Source organism: Cynocephalus volans, chromosome 10, assembly GCF_027409185.1.
Source record: "Cynocephalus volans isolate mCynVol1 chromosome 10, mCynVol1.pri, whole genome shotgun sequence".
In the NCBI taxonomy this organism is placed as follows: domain Eukaryota; kingdom Metazoa; phylum Chordata; class Mammalia; order Dermoptera; family Cynocephalidae; genus Cynocephalus; species Cynocephalus volans.
In genome coordinates, this window is record NC_084469.1 from 80,693,407 (window position 1) to 80,711,804 (window position 18,398).

General features: G+C 35.9%; 1 protein-coding gene across 2 annotated transcripts in view; it reads right to left on the bottom strand.

The window, feature by feature from the left end:
* Window positions 1–3,568: 3,568 nt before the first annotated feature.
* The window catches only part of TENT4B (terminal nucleotidyltransferase 4B), a 71,622-nt gene continuing 56,792 nt past the window's right edge, over window positions 3,569–18,398 (bottom strand). Inside the window, exons 2-13 of one of the 2 annotated variants that reach the window (XM_063112111.1) lie at window positions 17,843–17,966; window positions 15,845–15,891; window positions 13,970–14,090; window positions 12,452–12,559; window positions 11,066–11,194; window positions 10,111–10,324; window positions 8,558–8,684; window positions 8,352–8,455; window positions 8,061–8,248; window positions 6,049–6,213; window positions 4,892–4,937; window positions 3,569–3,817 (exon numbers count right to left, since the gene is read on the bottom strand). In XM_063112111.1, coding sequence (XP_062968181.1) covers window positions 3,738–3,817; window positions 4,892–4,937; window positions 6,049–6,213; window positions 8,061–8,248; window positions 8,352–8,455; window positions 8,558–8,684; window positions 10,111–10,324; window positions 11,066–11,194; window positions 12,452–12,559; window positions 13,970–14,090; window positions 15,845–15,891; window positions 17,843–17,966 — 1,453 coding nt within the window. In that variant the 3' untranslated portion in view covers window positions 3,569–3,737. Of the gene's footprint in view, window positions 4,938–6,048; window positions 6,214–8,060; window positions 8,249–8,351; window positions 8,456–8,557; window positions 8,685–10,110; window positions 10,325–11,065; window positions 11,195–12,451; window positions 12,560–13,969; window positions 14,091–15,844; window positions 15,892–17,842; window positions 17,967–18,398 lie in introns of both variants that reach the window. The other variant, XM_063112110.1, reaches the window with a different exon arrangement.

Here is an 18,398-nt window from a genome sequence, read left to right on the forward strand (position 1 = left end):
ATCAGGCCACACAGAAGCTGGTGCAGGGAAGGGGAGCCAAGGTGTGGAACCATAAAGACTTAAGTTAAAATGTGAAAATAATGATCATGTGCAAATACCGATAAAAACTTTCCCTGAAATACACAAATTAAGAGAACACCTGATTTCCACATTATCATCTGTTCTTACTGATATGGCTAAAATGTCTGAGTAAATCCAGGAGATACCTCAAGCTTATAACAACCAAAGCAGATACACTATCTGCATCCCTCTGGTTCAAAGTCTTTCCAAAGTGTTGTATCTCTTTCAGGCTAGTAAACTGTGTACTAGGTTAAATTCAATAAGGCACACACTTCAGTAGAAAATGTAAAATCCAAATACATTTTAAAAAACCAAACCTGAGATAGAGTAAGACAAATATTAGCAATTTCTAATTAAAAACTGTCCTTAAATATTTAATTCTGGATGCCAAATAGATCAGCAGATTTTATAAGCAAGATTTCTGGCTAATAATTTTGTCAACATTCAGTTTATATATATATTTAGCTCACTGTCTTTGACCCAAAAAAGTTGCTTAAGGTGTGAAGTAAAGACAGCTCACAAGATGGTCAAGAAAAGCCTTTTGGTTACGCCAGGTTTTTGAGCCATGCAAATAACTTCCACTTAAAGTCTGGCTTCTTAGTTATGTTAAATATCAAGGAGCATATTAAAAAATTTTTTTTATTTCACCCTTAAATGTTTTGACAAAATGGTAGGTAGCTAGAGTCTTGAGGTTTATAAATCTTACTGCTTATACAAATCTGTTCCCACTTTTAATAGTTTACTAGGTGAACTATGTCACTCATGAAAATTACTATAGAGTAACTATTAATATAACTTTTCTACTCAGTTAAGTTTAATAAGCCATTTATAGAATACTTTGCTCACAAAATACTGTCTGAGAATGTTGCTTTCCACTAATTGAAACAGTTAATGAGCTAGGAGAATAAGAACAGATGTATGACAATAAATTCTTTTGATCATTAATTTTAACTTTTCAATATTTATCACAGCAAAGTTGGGAATCTGTTTTTTATATTTTACCATTTTTTGGTGTTTTTTGGAAGCTGGTCAGTGCAGAGATCCAAATCTTTGACCTTGGTATTATAACACCATACTCTAACCAACTAAGCTAACCACCAGCCCCCTGTAGTTTACTATTTAAATTTTGAAAAGTTAATCATGAAGCAACCCATTCCCTAGAAACACTGAGTGACTGAAACACTAATAAGTCAACAGCATGTTAGAATTAAAGGAACTGATCAGTTTCAAACTGTAGATCAATATTAAAACTGAGATGTAGTCATGAACAATAAAAATATCAGCAAAACTTAAAAGTAATCCCTGATAATGGTGACTTCTTGAGATTTCTACAGAGCAATCCTGATAACCATATCTCCTATACACTGGGGAGGTCTTTGCAATGAACACATGTCACAGCAATAGGGTCCTTCACTTCAAGGTGGTCATAAGCTCTTCTGACCCTCGTGCACTTCTGGAAACCCCAAATGCTAGTCCACAGGTTAAGGCAAACACAACTCACCACTTACCATCACATGGGGAAGGGAATGAGAAGAAAACACATCAAGATATAAGACTCCACAGGAAAAAGACTATTAAAAATGCTCTCCCTATTGCCCATGTTTTGCCTGTGAAGACTTTACCCAGAAATATCTGGAGCCAAACCAAATAACCTAAATATTAATGAAAGGCTCAAAATCCAAGTAAAGGTAAAATACACTCAAAATAGGACAAAAATTGTAGATCCTATAGATCAAAAATAGGTTAAAAAAAAGCTATAGATCCTATAGATCAAAACTAGATTTGAATACCAAGCACAACATCTCCAAACAAAACATAGACACTAAAAACCAGGCACCTTCATGGACACCTTAAAACTGGAGGAAAAAATGCATTTACCTTTATCATCAAAACATAATCACTCAGGTTTTGTGTGGACACCTCTTTGACCCATCAGCACCTCTAAAAACCAGTATTTAAATGTTTATGACCACATACATATACATGACCACCAGAGAAATGTCACCAGAGCGAGGCAGAATTTGTAAAATCCCGTTCTACGAGTACTAGTAAAGGAAGGTTATGGTTCATGGATATGGATGAACTGTAATATTTAAAGGACACATTTCTAATATATTCACAAGATCATTATAGAAAGTACAAAACTCAAACAAGAAATAAGACAGGAGTCAAATACAGAGATGAAATGTACAAAACAAATGAGCAGGCAAACTAAAAGTTCTTGAAAGTATTTTACTTCAGATTGAAAAATGAACAGCTTCCACACTGTTCATTGCAAGATACACAGTATTCACGAATACAATGCTGGTCATTTGAGGAAATGTATACACACCTCAATTTCTCCTTCATGCTTTTTCTTTTAGAAAGATACTGTTTACCAAAAAGAAACTTCAGCAGTACAGGAAAAACTATTTTCCCAATAAATTTACGAAAACCTAAGATTCCCAATGGAATCAAGATTATCTTCCCGCTACCACCACCTTAATATAATCACATGCTTATTGGAACACTAATATTCGCACCCTAAGAGTACATTTACTTTCAACAATGAGGGTGATTCTTCAAAAAAAAAAAAACTTCAGTGTGGTAAATGTAACATGGATCTCTGCAAGTATTAAGTGTCTGAATAGGCAGCTAATACTGGATTTAATATTATTTTATAAATAATTGTTCCCTTAGCAGTAAACATAAGTCTACACATTCACAATAGTCCTACAAAATAAATACTGTGATTATGCACAATATGTTATGACAAACTAGTTTCAAAAAACAAAAGCTCAACATCTTGATAAAAATTCTGATCAGAATAAATGTGACTCTAAAATTTAAAACATAGTCAAAACAACATCACATTTAAAATCTTCCACAGTTTACACAAGTTCTATGAGTTTCCAGTTTTGGAACATATTTTTTCTTTGTGAATTAAAATACGAACATTTGAAAATTGTTAATTTCAGTGATGACAACAGTTTTGGTCTTTCTTTAGCATTATTTTCTTTATAAAAAGTTGCATTGTGTCCATTAACGGTCTGATTGGTCTTCAATATTTCATAAATGCATATAAAAGAAATTCCTAAAAGCCAATAGTACTTTATATGTCTGTATATATATATATAAAAGAATCTCATCTCAGAAATGGCTGTACTTAACAGAGCCACACACACTGATGCTAAACATAAGAACTTTCACCTTGAAAGAAAGCATTTTCAGAAATGTCACTTACATTCTATTAAATATTCCCAACTGAGTTTCAAACTCAACAGGTAATGAATAACAAAATTATACATCTCATTTGAACTCAAAGCTGACCACAGCCAAAATTTACAGTATGACTGAAACAACCCAATGTTTAAAAAAAGTTTTAATTAAAGATAACAATTCCATGAAAGGAGAGGATAAAGAATGGGTTGACAAGAAGTATTTGGTCTTAATAAGGCAATACAAAATAGATCCATTATCAAAGACCATTTAATTTTTAAAGATCAACAATACCAAAAGCATAAAGTGGAGTATAAGAAAATAGTTTTTTATAAGTATGATTTAATTAAAGCTGTTTACAGTTATTCTCTCCCACAGAAGTTAAGCATGAATTTAAAAAAGAATAAGAGATGAGAAACACAAGCACACACGAAAACACAGGGTTAGAGGAGCATGCAAAGTCTGTGGAACCTGAGGTTTCACTGCAACAGGAATGAGACCAGACGCAGGTGGCCTTTTTTTCCCCTATAAGGAAGAAGGGGGATGGGGGGGAGAAAGACTGCAAAGGAACAAACAAAGTCATGTCATTGCCCATTGCCCAAGACGACAGCACTATAGAAAACAGTTGCAAGTTAGTTCTCAGAGATGACCAGAGATTCTTCAGTGTTTACACAAAAGTACATAGTACATATATATATATATATATATATTTTTTTTTCTTTTTACAAAATAAAATAAATGTCATTTGCCACCATAAACCTTTTCTTTAGAGAGGAAAAAATTTTGCAGCAGGTCACAACGCTTCTATTAAGTCATTTCAATGCTGAGGAAAACAAATTGAGTAATAGAACTAATCACTTTTCCATAGATGGATGTTAAGATGACAATTCAGATTATTTTTCAAACTAATCCTGAGAAAAAAATCTGTTTACAATTTAAACAGTAATGTTATGTAAAAAGTATTAACAAATCCACTATTACAAATATCAATTTCCTATATGGTCTTCTATATATACACACAATAAAATGGTAAATATATGCAAAAATATTAGGGGAGAAAAAAAAAAAAAACATGCACAGATCACTTTCCCCTTTGGAATCTGGACTTCCTATAAGATACCTTTGTTTTCCTTCCCCACCCCATCTTCTGAAATTTTTTGTTTCTATCACCCTACCCACACTGAATACTACTCCCTATAACTCTGCATAAAGCCAATGAGAAATATATGTATTTTACATTCAAGCTTTAAATCTTAAAATGACCCTGTTGTAGCATATGACTTATCAAATAAGCAGCCTTTTTTTCCCCCTTTTTTGCTTGCTTTATGTTTTTGCAGTTGTCATTCTTCATGATCCATTCCGTGGCGAGCTGGGAAAAAACGCAGTTGCTAAATCAACGTCTGAACAGTGTGAGGCTCCTGAACGTCTCCCAGGAGTCCCTGTGCAACTGTCCTGAGCATGAGATCGTTGCGCACAGAAGACAGTCCACCTCACAGTGCCAACTATCTACAAAGGTCTGAGAGGGGTGCATCCCTCTTGTGTTTCCTCTTTTTGCCATGGTAATACTGATTATTGGATTTGCCTTGATGTTGTTTGTTTGTCATCAAGGAACCATGGCTTGTTTGAGTTGTACCTTGGAAGCCTTTGCTGGAGGTACGAAAGAGCCTTGCTGATCCATGCTGCAGAAAAAGAAGGTGGCCAGAAAGACATCAGTATTGTGGATTAGCAGAGCACTCTCAAAGACCTGAATTCGGGGGGGCTTTCAAAATTAGGAAAATACTGACTAGAGCGTCACCATACTGACCTCTGACTTCTTTGGCAGGCAGAAAAAGATGTTATAGGGTAAAATTTTTCTCAAGGAACGTACCAACCCATATACCACATAATAAATGGCATTACTTGGAAGCAGCTCTTAGGCATGCACAGGTGTACTAGCAGGTCAGGGGTCAGCATGGTTGGCCACTCCTTTCCTGCTATCCATCACCTGTGGCTCTCTCATGACACCAATCTCTTCTGTCAGCCTTGTCACTTTAATTGTTACTTCTCAGAGTCTGCATTTGGTGCACATAGCTAAGGCTATATAGGCAAAGTGGATTCAGTGAGTCAAATCAGACACAAGGTGACTGATGAGACAGTAATCTCTACTGCCAAGAGTCCTTTTCCCAGGGTTCCAACTGTACTCGAAGAGGGAAAGATGGCCTTAGGCCAGAGCCCAGTATCAATGGTCCCCTCCCCCCTCACTGTGATTGATTACTCGTGATTAATAATTTTAAGCAACCAAAAAACTTAAAATAGAGTACATCTGTGGCTTTTTTAAGTCAAAGCTAATAGTAATCAACTGACCATTCCTGACAGAGACCTGATCATTTCAACATAGGCAACTAGTTATCGAATATTAAAATATTTAAAAAGATACATTATTCCCAGATATGCACAACATTGCCATGAGGTCAGGCAAAAACATCCTGTGAGGTTATTTCAAGTACCAAAGGAACCTTTTCACAAGTTGATGCAATTTTTTTATGCTGGACCTCTCCTAAGGTGGGTTGGCCAGGACATCTTACAAGGAGCAGCTGCTAGATTCCCACAAAGGTTTAGGTTACAACTGTGTCTCATAAAGATCCTCAGGACATCCTGTTAGTAGAAGCACTATCATGCTTTGGAACCTTTTAGAAAAATGTTCTTTAACCTAGAGTTTTCTTCAAACCCATGATGTATATTATTTACATGTAAGAAATTCTAAATATCTTGTATCAAAAACTAACCATTAAAATCACAAATTCCACACACCTGAGATTTGTTGGTGTTGTTGGATGTGTTAGTGGGTTGGGTGCTCTGCATTTTCCCAACTGCCTGAGAAGTTTCCAAGGACACCTCTTGTGACCCAACTCGGTTCCCAGTAGATGGACGACAGAGCAGCTGTTTGGGGGTTTTGCAGGGTGTTGCATCGGAATCCTAACACAAGTCATATGAGTTATAACATGAGGTATTAGTGGTTTAGATATTCAATATTCAGAAATAAAAACAATTTCAGCTAAGTATTCTCTGAACTACGCTTGAATATTTGGGAGTTAAAGGAAGCACATTGAGGAATTTAGAAAACTAACTGCTTAAAGTTTTCCTCCACATATATCCTCTAAACATTTAAAGTGACTCATTTTATCAGAGGGTTTTTGTTATTGTTAAATCCATTGCCCATATCTGACCTTGTTAATCAGCCGTGCGGGAGCTCACAGAGTTCCTATGCATTTTTATTTACAGAAAATGAATCATGGTATAACAAAAGGAGCATAAATGAGGAACCTATGTCCCAGTTCCTGGCTCAACATCTTCAATCAAACACAAGACAAAGGGTTTAAGAGGCTCAATGTCTGCAAGTGTGTGATGACAAATCAGTGTTCACTCCAACTGAACACACTGGGTATGAACTTCTTAGAGACAGTGGGCTGAGCCCTACCTGCTTCTAGGCTGCCTGGACCATGACTGTCTCTAACCTTCACCCTGGCACTCTACCTGGCGTTTCAGAGTCACATACTCTCAGTCCCTAATGCTCTGCCCCCCATATCTGTGACTTCTACTAGTTTGGCGTTCTGTCCTCCAGACCACTGCTCTAGGAACCAAAAGGCCACACAGGGAGAATCTGCATAGGATGACCTATTACTCCATAGTGACATGTGGATATTGTCGACAACATAAAATTATGTCCAATACATACTGGGATTAGTTTTTATGTCACAAACTTAATAAAGTCAAAATTCAAATAATGGGTAAGCCCATTTTAGATCTCAATAAAATAAACTCAAAATTAACCTTGACAAAGAAAAGTAATTTAAGATGTAATTGACGCTTAAAATTCAATCAGGATAGAGACAGAAAGTAGATTAGAGGTTACCAAGGAATGGGGGAGGGAGGAACAGAGAGGGACTACTAATAAGTCCAGAGTTTCTATGTGGGGTGATGAAAATGTTCTGCAATTAGAAAGTGATGATGGCTATACTACATTGTGAACATACTAAAAACCACTGAATTGTGTATTTTTAAATGATGAACTCTGTTATGCAAATTATATCCCAATTTTTAAAAATTCAATCAAAAAGCTCAAAAACATTATTCTGAGTGAAAGATGCCTTACCCAAGACAGTATATACTACACGATTCCATTTATATGAAATTCTGGAACAGGTAAAACTAATCTATGGTGTTAGAAAATCGTAACAGTGGTTCCCTTTGAGGGTGGGATTGAGGAATGACTGGAAAGAATCATGAGGGCTCTCTCTGGGGTGATGGTAATATTCTACATCTTGTTAGGGTTTAGGGTTACACATGTGTATGCATTTGACAAAATTTAGTAAATGTATAATTAAGATTTCCTTGTATGTCAACTTTATATCAAAAGAAAAAACTATAAATAAATATTGAGGTCTGGTTAATGATGTGCATGCCATAGTACTTTGGGAGAAAAGTACTGATGTCTGCAATGTACTTTGAAATGGATCAAAGAATAAGATGAATTAGTGGATAGAGAGATGGATAGATGGTTAGGTATGTGATAAGCAAGTAAAATGTTAATGGTAGAATCTAGTGGTGGGTACATAAATGTTCACTAAAATTCTTTCACTTCTGCTGTATGCATGAAATTTTTCATAACAAAATACTGAAAAAAAGTAGAAGCATGAAAGTTACTAAAATTTCCTAGTAACAAATAAGAAAAGAAAGTAGCTTTAACACTCTACAAGGAGCAAATCCCAGCAACAGAACACATGAGCGTCTAAGTCTAGAAGAGCTGTGTCTTTCATACTTACTACATCACTAGAGCTGGACTGCGTGGCAGAAGAGGAGGACACTGGACCTGATGAAGAGTTTGAAGAGTTTTTACTAAGAGATTCCGAAGTTTTACTTCTACATTTTCCAAGGGCTTCATTTTCTTCAGATAGATTATTATTACATTTATCTAACTGCTGAGTTTCTACTATCAAGGTAACACCATTTCCTGAAAGAGTGGCAAAAGATTGGAAAACGTTTCTTCCCATTAAACACACACAACATAGAAAAGCCTCTAATACTCAGTCAATCAATCAATGAAAAAATCTTACCATTGCATGAAGGCTCAGGCCTATTCTGCAAGCCCCACTGCTTTGATATCCAATCTCTATATGTAGCGACTTCATCCGTTACTCTAATTATTCTACCTAATATGCTGCATGTATTTAAAAAAAAAAGGGGGGGGTGTACATTAATTTGAAGATAAGAAGCTACAACCAATTTTGACACAATGGGTGGATTTTAATTAAAGTTTTACCTCTCTGTTTCGTTGTTGGGATAATACTTTGCTATTGGCGATACAGCGTGACTCAATACAACGTAGGCATAATCAAAGGCCTGTTTCACTTGCATGGCCCCATATGAACTCCTTCCAACATCATTACCTTTAAAAGAAATGTATATATAAAATAGTAAGCTCGACTATTACTTAATATGAACTAAATGCTGACGAGCCCTCTTCCAGGAAAGCAAGAGCAGTAGCTATCCCCCTAGAGTTACACTCAGAAGCTGAGCTGTCATCCCCACAGCTGCCCAGTCCCTGAGCATGTGTATCATGCAGTCAGTACTTTATTATGTTGGAAAAATTGCCTACATATATTCTGGACCAACAAGGACTATCCTATCCCATAGATAAGCAGTCATGCAAACATAAGAAATAGCTGCCTATTCTCTCCTAAGAGTAAAACCAAGCTCCCTGTACCAAGAGCCACCAAAAAAAAAAAAAAAAGAAAGAAAGAAAGAAAAAGAAACCAAGCTAAATTAGAAATACCTATTTTTAAAATTTCTGTTAGCTATATATATTTTTCCCACACTAAATTATGAGCTTCTAAAAAGCAAGGGCTGTCATGCTGAAAAATCTTTGTGTCCTCTGCACAATGCCTTTGTACAGAGCAGGATCCCAAAGAATATTTCCTCAAAGAATAAACACATAGAACTATTAATGTTTATAAGGCAGCTCAATAAAACAGAAAAGGGTTTCTAGGCAACTACTACTGTATCTCTTCACTCCCTTTACTTATCCATTTTCAAAGTTTACACATTAAAGCAAATGACTAAAAGCACTTCCACTGAAGTCCAGAAATGCAGAATCTAAATATTTTACAATTATATCAGGAAAAAATATTGCCTAGAAAAACTAGGAGACAAGCTTTAGCAAACATAACTTCATAAAAGCATGGAAGGAATTTATCTTGTTTACTTTTGAGCCAATAAAAAGCTGAAGAAAGCACAGGGAGACTATGCAAAATTAAAGAGGAAAGAAGTGGTCTAAAAAAAACCCCTGTCTCCTTGAATCCCTCTGCTCATGAATTCAGAGATAAAAGGGTACTTCACAAAGTTCATGGAAAAGCAGAATTGAAAGAAAATATGAATCTTTCCGTGAACTTTGTAAAGTACCCTCATATACCGCCAGGCTCACTGCCTCTAAGGACTTCAGAATCATCTCATTAAGGCCCTGGCTGACACTGGTCAGAATCAAGGGCAGTGAGGACCCAAGAAAAAGGGAAATGGCCACCAAACTGGAGATGCATGTGAACCCACCCAAATAGCTAATACTGTTCTACTTTGCTTTTAAGAGTCAAATGGTTTCTACTCCTAACTCATCTAGAGTCTGCAAGGTGTTTTTCTGGTATGTATGTGTGTGTGTTTCTGTTTATTTTAGTATGTTTGCCTATGAAATATTTTGATGAAAAAAGAATGATTATGATTAGAAGTTATTCCTTCATTTTCATCTAAAGAGTTTAAAGTACAATAAAGGTGACCAACAATGCCCTCTCTTGGAATGCCCACAAATTTACCTAATTTCAATACCTGGTTGTAAAGGATCTTCAATATAAAGCATTGATGGCCTGTAGCCATCTAGCATATTTTTCTGTACTTCATCTTTGGCCACATATGAACCACCATCCTTTATCCGGATGCCAGTCTTTAAATAATTGAAGTGTCGTCCATATAATTCAAAAAACTCTATTAAGAGAACACCATAGTTTGTATTGGGGATGCAAGCATCTTCCCTGGGATGCAACTAAAAGATGGGGAAAAAAGAAGAAATTACATTCAATATTTTCTAAATTATCGAAGGGAAGGGAGAATAAATGACATCCTAACTTCTATAAGCAATATTATTCTAATTTTGGTTTAGCACAGCAGTCAATAGATAATGGGGTAACAGCAGGCTGTACTGCTGTTACAAACAATGCTAAAACTCCATCGATGCAGAACTGGTGGAGGACAGTTTGTAAGGCTGAATTTAATGGGTGCCCCAGGATGCTGACAGGGCTGGCTTGGCACAACACATCAGGAAGTCTTCCAAATCTTGAGAAGAGACAGGCCATTGGCAATGCTGCACCCCATAAACACACCCACTTAACAACACTAAAGTTCTAACTCACCTTACCCAGGGCGCAGGTCTCAATTCCAGTAAACTTACAAAACTAGTTGCTTAGAAGACTTTCTAATTTTTGGCATTTATAGTTCTATTTACACTTACAGAAATAAGGCCACACCTTTGCCTGTTAAAATTTGCAGTGAAAAGTCCCCAAAATATTAGAACATACAGGATAAAAAATAAAAAATATTCTTTCCTAGGAATTTTTAAACTTTTGCTAAATTATAAAAAGGTAACCAATTAAAAGGGAAAAGCCGTAAGTAATCAAGGGAAGCATTCCAATAGAGCTTGACTTAATTTTTTTCCAAAATGTTTCCCCAGCTGATTTACCTTTTTTACTTTTGGTGTACACTAGCATGGTACACCCATATGACTTACCTGAAGGAAACTGACTGCCATTAAAAAGAGACTGTAAGAACCAATTCCACCCGTAAATACTTCATTAAGGTCCCTCTGTAATAAGAATTGTTTCAACACTAAAACCAAGTATGGCAATACAGGATATTTCTGAAAAAAATAAAATTATTTTCAATGAATTCCTGTATCAGCAAAAGCTCTAAGCATTAACAGGGGCATAAACTGGTCCTTACATTATAAAACTTCATGGAGATATAAAATATACCTAATTTTCTATTTTAAGGGTAAGCTTTAAGTAATTAAGGGTTCTTTCCTCACACCTAAAATCTAAGACATGTATGCACATATAATGGCACCCAGGTGCTCACTACAGGACAGAAACACTAACAGCATATGTCTGATGATGCTCATTTATGCCCACGACCACATTATCATATCTTTGTAAACAGATAATAGAACAGAACAAGGACAAAGTCTCTCCACATCTCCAAGCACTAAATCAGTGGGATTTTAAAGAATCATCTTTCTTATGTGGACCTCCACTTAGACAGCTGTCACCTATTTTAACCTCTAAGCTGAAAACATTAACTGCTTTACAGAAAAAGAAAATAAATATATCCATGATTCCTCCCATACACAATATCTCCAGAAGAGTGGGGTCATGGTTAATGTTTCTTTTCTTTTTCTGCTTTTTTGTCCTCTGCACATTTATATGAGAATATAACATTTATAACATGATAAAGTAGTTAACAGTTTTTCTGAAAAAAGAAAAGATAGGTAAAAATTGTAGAGCTGCTAAAGAAAAAAAAAAAAAGTGAATGGATAGAAAGATATTCTACATAATCCAAAGCAGTTAACATTCTTAGCTTGGGGGAAAAAAGCTGACAACTATTTAAAATGTTCTGAAGATGATGTTGACAAATTCTTCCCTATTTTAGAAGAAAACAGAACAAATGGACATAGACTTAAATCACTGCAAGATTAAAGTAAGGAAACCTGCAGAAACCACCTTACAGGTAACTTGGGGATTAAAACCAAGAAAAGGCTCCAACAGAGAGGTTCTTAATCTGAACTCTTGGAGATTAAAAACAAACAGGAATCAACTGTTTCAAGCAGCATGATTTCAGTCCTTATGTCCCTAGTAGGAAGAATGTAGAGCAGAGAATTTCTTCAAAAGCTTTCTCAACCCTTATTTTTTACTTTAGGTCACATTATAAGTTAATTACTGATCTTTACAAGGAGATTCAAGGAAAGCAAAACCACTGCACAAAAAAGTAAGAAGCATGTGTCAGCAATATGAATTATAAAAATAGTTTAGCAAAGTATATCAGAATAACACCACAAAAGAATCTCAACAAAATTATATTTCTTATAGTTTCATTGCATAAACATTATAAATTCTCTGACCTTGGTAAAATCTTTGATGAGGTCAGCTGCTCTCACGCCATTCTGTACATTAAAGCTGATATCAACTTTCACTTCAGTAAAAGAATCAGTTAATTTAATAATAGGTACCTAGAAAGAGAAGAAAGGTAAAATTAAAATTAACCTAATGAAATGACAAAAGCAGGAGACAGACGGTTACTAAACTGAGGTCTCCACCTTCTCATGAGGACATAAAAACACTGAGTGTTCTGAATGCTATGCACCATGGTTAAATTGGTCTTCTACAGATACATGACATCTTTAGCATTTAAACTGATACAATATATTTTGTAATTTCTATCAATTGAGAATTTATTTTTCATTTGTTTTGGTGTCTAAACAACTTTATTAACTTATTACTTATTTTTTAATTTTACATATTTAAGGTGTACAGCATGATGTTTTGATATATTTATCTTGACATACATACTGAAGTGATTACTACAGTCAAATTAATATACTCATCTTCTCATATTGTTACATTAATTGACATGTAGTTATATTAATTGAGAATTTTGAAATCACTTAACAAAAACCTTTCTCAACATTATATGCTCTGGCAAACAGTTTCCTCCTTAGTATAAGATCAAGAGTTATGAATGTCAGGCACTAAATGTTTCGTGTCACCAAACAGTTTCTAATTTAAAAAACTGCTAGAGTCTTTGGTCGTACACCATAACCCACTTGCAGTATTGGTCAGTTTTGCAAATAGCCCAAAAAGTAACCTAACAAGAGAAGATAAAACATAAGAATTATTCTCAAATAAAAACTGATAGGATGATTTATATGAGATATTAAGTAGGCTGGCCAGTTAGCTCAGTTGGTTAGAATGCAGCCCTTTAACACCAAGGTCACAGGTTTGGATCCCCCTACTTGCCGGCCACAAAAAAAAAAAAAAAAAAAGGAAACATTAGGAGTTCTTTTAAAAAATGGGTCAATTTGAACCATTCATTAGAAAACTTGGGCGAGCAAACTCTGTGTTGCAGAACTGGGTCTCCAAATTAGTAACTTTTCATAAGAAACAATACAAGTGTTTTGCTCTAAGAAAACCTAATATGCAAAAATTCAAACTTCGAAAACAGATTTATTTATTTCTGTAATGAGCTTCCATGAAAGTTCTTTAATGGCCATTCCAGATATGGTTAAAATATGACTTGATTTATAAAAATTTCAATTATATACAACTTTTCAAGAATAAAATGGCAATATCTCCTGTATAATTATAAACTGTGTAATAGAAATTTTTTATTTACACTTTTTTATATTAAAATGAAATCTCTACAGTGAGTATCATGTATGTACAATTGGGTATTATTTTTTAAAGAAACGTACAACAAGAACAAGTTAATGTTTAACAAACAGAAAACTTTTAATGTATAAGCACTGTGCCATGAATAAAATGAATCATTCACTCACAACCCAACTGTGCATACAGAAACTAAATTTTTAAGTTTCATATGTAAATAACTAGAGATTAAGACAAAATGCTGAAGAACTTACAGTTGCTTTGTCTAGAACTTTGACTGAATCCTCATCTGCAACTTTGTGTTTCCGAAGAGCTTCTTCCAGGGTCCAGAGGGGTAGATTCTCCCACTTCCCAAACACCACAAGATCGATGTCACTGAACACAGAACACATACACAAAAGGCTTTGAAGAAGCAAGAAACTGTACCCGTTTTTAACTGACATTCACACAGACTTCAAATTAGTACAATTAAAACCTATTCCCTACCCTGCACAATGAAGACTAAATTTGGTGGTGATCGTGGTTTTTAAGAGGGGTGGTGGAGGTTGTTGATTTTAACAATCTCCTCCTCTCAGTCATTTCACAGAATTCGGGCCTCAGGAATCGGGGTGATTTTGAAAGAAGCCAAACTTCAAAAACAAAAATACCAGTTAATGTTTCCTTTTCACAAAGGTCTCTGATACTAAAATTAAGACTTTCCGGGCCGAGCCCGTGGCGCACTCGGGAGAGTGCGGCGCTGGGAGCGCGGCGACGCTCCCGCCGCGGGTTCGGATCCTATATAGGACTGGCCTGGCTGAGTGCCGGTCACGAAAAAGGCAAAAAAAAAAAAAAAAAAAAAAAAAAAAAGACTTTCCTATCTGGATGAGGTTAATTGTGACTTAGAAATATTATTAAAGGGCCGGCCTGTGGCTCACTTGGGAGAGCGTGGTGCTGACAACACCAAGTCAAGGGTTAAGATCCCCTTACCGGTCATCTTTTTTTAAAAAAAAAAAGAAAGAAAGAAATATTAAGTGTAAAAAGCAAGACAGAGTAGTGTATTTACCATGTGTGTAAACACACACACACATTTCCTTTTCTACGCATAGATATTTCTGGAAGAATACGTGAGAAACTGGTAACTGGGGCTTTTCCAAGGAGGAGAACGAGGGGACACAGGTAGAACTGAGGCTTTTCACTGTAATTATTTTTGTACCTTTTCCAAATCTGAACCATGTGAATATATTTCCTATTCAGAACATTTAAATTTTTTAGAAAAAGTGATTTTTCAGGTTTTGCTGAAGCTCAGAACCCAAATAAGGAAAAATATTAATGGACTCAAAGTTGAATGTTTTATGGCTTTTGTAGGCCGAGAACAGCAATGGGAAGAACAGAAATTGCTAGGGTCCACCCACTTCAACGCACTTTAAGTTGGGGTAAAGCTCAGATCAAAAAAGCATGATGGAATGTTTTCTTCATACAGACCATACCAGGGCTGGCTGATTAGCTCAGTGGGTTAGAGCACGGTGTTGTAACACCAAGGTCCAGCATTCAGATCCCCATACCAGCTAACCACCAAAAAAAAAAAGATCATGCCATTTCACTTCTTAGCAAGTATTCACCCTTCAGGAAAACATTACCATCAAGAGAGCCCTCATTTGAGAAGGCTGAAATTGAACAAGAAGTCTGAGAAGGCCAAGACCTTCCTCAGAGAAGAGTTTTGTACCATGAATTTCTGGGTCAAGATGCTGGAACCAGAGCTAGCAGTATGGGTTCTTAATTAAAAAAAAACAGACCTTGCTTTCCAGAGTATATCCAGCTCTACAGACTAATCATGTATTTTAACATGATACTACATTAACACCTGTGTTACTGGATTAAGTTACGGGGTTGAGCAGTTTTCTACTGGGTAGTCAATTAGTAACTAATTGATTCCACTGCTACAAGCTCCCTTTTACATCACTCTGTATCATCTCAGTCTTGAAAGATGATCTGAAGTGATTTCCTATTTCAAGATAATTCAAATAAAACACAGATAAATAAATTTTTGTTTCATAAATTTAACTATTTTGTTTCTACTCTTACGCATTCAACATCCAAAATGAATATACTCTAGAAAAATATCCCTTGAAAGCTTCATAAGTGTAACTAACCTAGTAGGTAAATACAGGCCAGTTTTAAAACTTCCAAATATCTGGACCTGAAATAGAAAAAGAAGTTATTGTATTAAGGTATCAGATAAAAAGGTCACCAAGCTATGGGAAAGTGCTGGGTTTTGCTACCCTCTACTGGTATTTTTTAATACTACAAGGGCATTTTTTCTAACACCATGCTTTCAAGTGGGGATTCTGTGACTCACAAGCAGACATTCAGAATATAATTTAAATTTATCAGGTTCAAATATGAAACATATAGACTAAAATAGAAAACTTTCAAAAATAATATTTAAGTCACTAACATTTCCCTATAATCCAAAAACATGATCACAAATCTTTAATTTTTGTTCTCTAAGCAGGAGGAGGAGTCTTGTAGATTACTAAATTAGGGTCAGATTACATAAACTGCAGGACGAGAACTGGCCTATAGGCCAACTCCACAGGGAACATTAGGCACTGTCATTATAACATCATGTACTGACATAAAACTGGGACACATTCTATCTCAATCCATGGAGAACAGTGGAATGCAGGCAGGTATGTATATGCATGAAACTGCAAAAAGGATAAACGATGAAAAAAGCTCAGACTTTCAAAAACAAAAATCCTTGTACTGGCGAGCTGCCAGAAAAAAAAAAAAAAAAAAGCCCAACCTTTGAGGTGAGATAGATCTGGGAACCTAACCACAGCCTCATGTTCCTTATCTGTAAAAATATATATATATGGATAAAATCCCCCACCTCTGAAGGATGAGGATTAATTTAGAGCAGTTTCTTTACCTCAGCACGGTTGACATTTGGGATACATAATTCTCTGTTGTGAAGGGTTGTACATTTCGTACGATGTTTAGCAGCATTCTTAAACTCTACTCACTAGATGCCAGCAGTGCTTCCCAAGTCAAAAATGTCTCTGACATTGCCAAATGCCCCCCTGGGGAACAAAATCACCCCCAATTGAGAGACACTGACTTAGATAACATAGGAGAAACACTGTGGTATGTGGTAGCTGCTCAATAAAATATCAGTGTTCTCACTTCTTCCCTTTACCCACAGTGTCATATTGGAAACTTCTTTGTTTTGCCAGTTGGACAAAAACATTCCCTGGCTTCCCCTCCACCACCTCAGGACAGAGTGTAAAGAAAAGCTATAGAACACAAAGCAACGGATTCTACTAAGTTACTTCTTTGAGTGTACAAAATTGTAGAACAAACCCTCAAAGATTCCCTAAAAAGTATTAACTTAGTACCAATAACAAGAACTGCAAATAAGCAAATAAGAAATCCTGGGCAAATATTTTGTTCATTGAGTTGGGGCTGTACTGAGAGACAAGGAGTTGGTCATAGAGAAAAAATAGTTTCAGGAGAGGGGTAGAAAAGACATGCCTGCATTAGCCTAGGAAAATGAACCTCAAGTAACAAATGAAATTGCTACTTGACGTTTTCATTCACCTTTAAACAATTATATGATAGTTATATTGGTAGGTTGAAACAATATAGTAGTGGGGTTTTGATATACCACATCCAATAACAGACTACTCTCTGAGAGGTTTGATTTTTCTTCTCTTTCCACTAACGATTCCTAAACACTGTTTGCCTTTAGTAGTTGGTATTTAGCACTGCAAAACACTTGGGAGAGTGTGGTGCTGATAACACCAAGGCCACGGGTTCAGATCCCTATATAGGGATGGCCGGTTAGCTCACTTGGGAGAGCGTGGTGCTGACAACACCAGGTCAAGGGTTGAGGTCCCCTTACCGCTTATCTTTTTTTTTAAAAAAAGAGTTTTAGGTAAGTTATCTAATTCAATGAAAATAATTAGGAAGCCCCAAATTCTAAAGGCTGTAGAAAATTATTTGCCTTTGAAACTTAATTAGACCATAACTTCACAGAAGCACTTACACCTGCAGGTGAGGACTCTGCATGAGATATCAATAGACAAGCTTCCACGCCGGGGACAAGGACATTACTCTAAGCAGCAGCTACCCCAACAGGTACTCACGTCAGCGCTGGGCCAGAGCTCCTTAATCACACTCTCGATCCTGTTCACCACCTCCATCCGCATCTTCTCCTCCTCAGGTCTTGGGGACATGTATTCATAAAAATCACTAATTTCTTCATGCAGACTGAACAAAAAAGCAGAAAACTTAATATGAGTAGGGCCAATCTAATGAGAAATCACTACCTTAAATAATCTTATCTAATTAAGTCTTGGGCTGGCCAGCTAGCTCAGTTGGTTAGAGCATGGTATTGTAATACTAAGGTCAATTCAGATCCCCATACCATCCAACCCCCCCCCCAAAAAAAAGAAAAGAAAGTAAAAAGACAACCCCACAGAAGAGAGAAAATATTTGCAAATCATTTAGCTGATAAGGTTCCAATATCCAGAATATATTCATTAAATCTTACAAGATGATTCAGCTAATAACTTGACATTAATAAATTTTTACCTTGAGTGATAATAACTCATGCTAAGCTAAAATAGTAATGTACAGAATTTAATCAAAAAAGCCAAGATAATAAATAAAATAAGAAATTGCCTGAACAGAATACTTGCT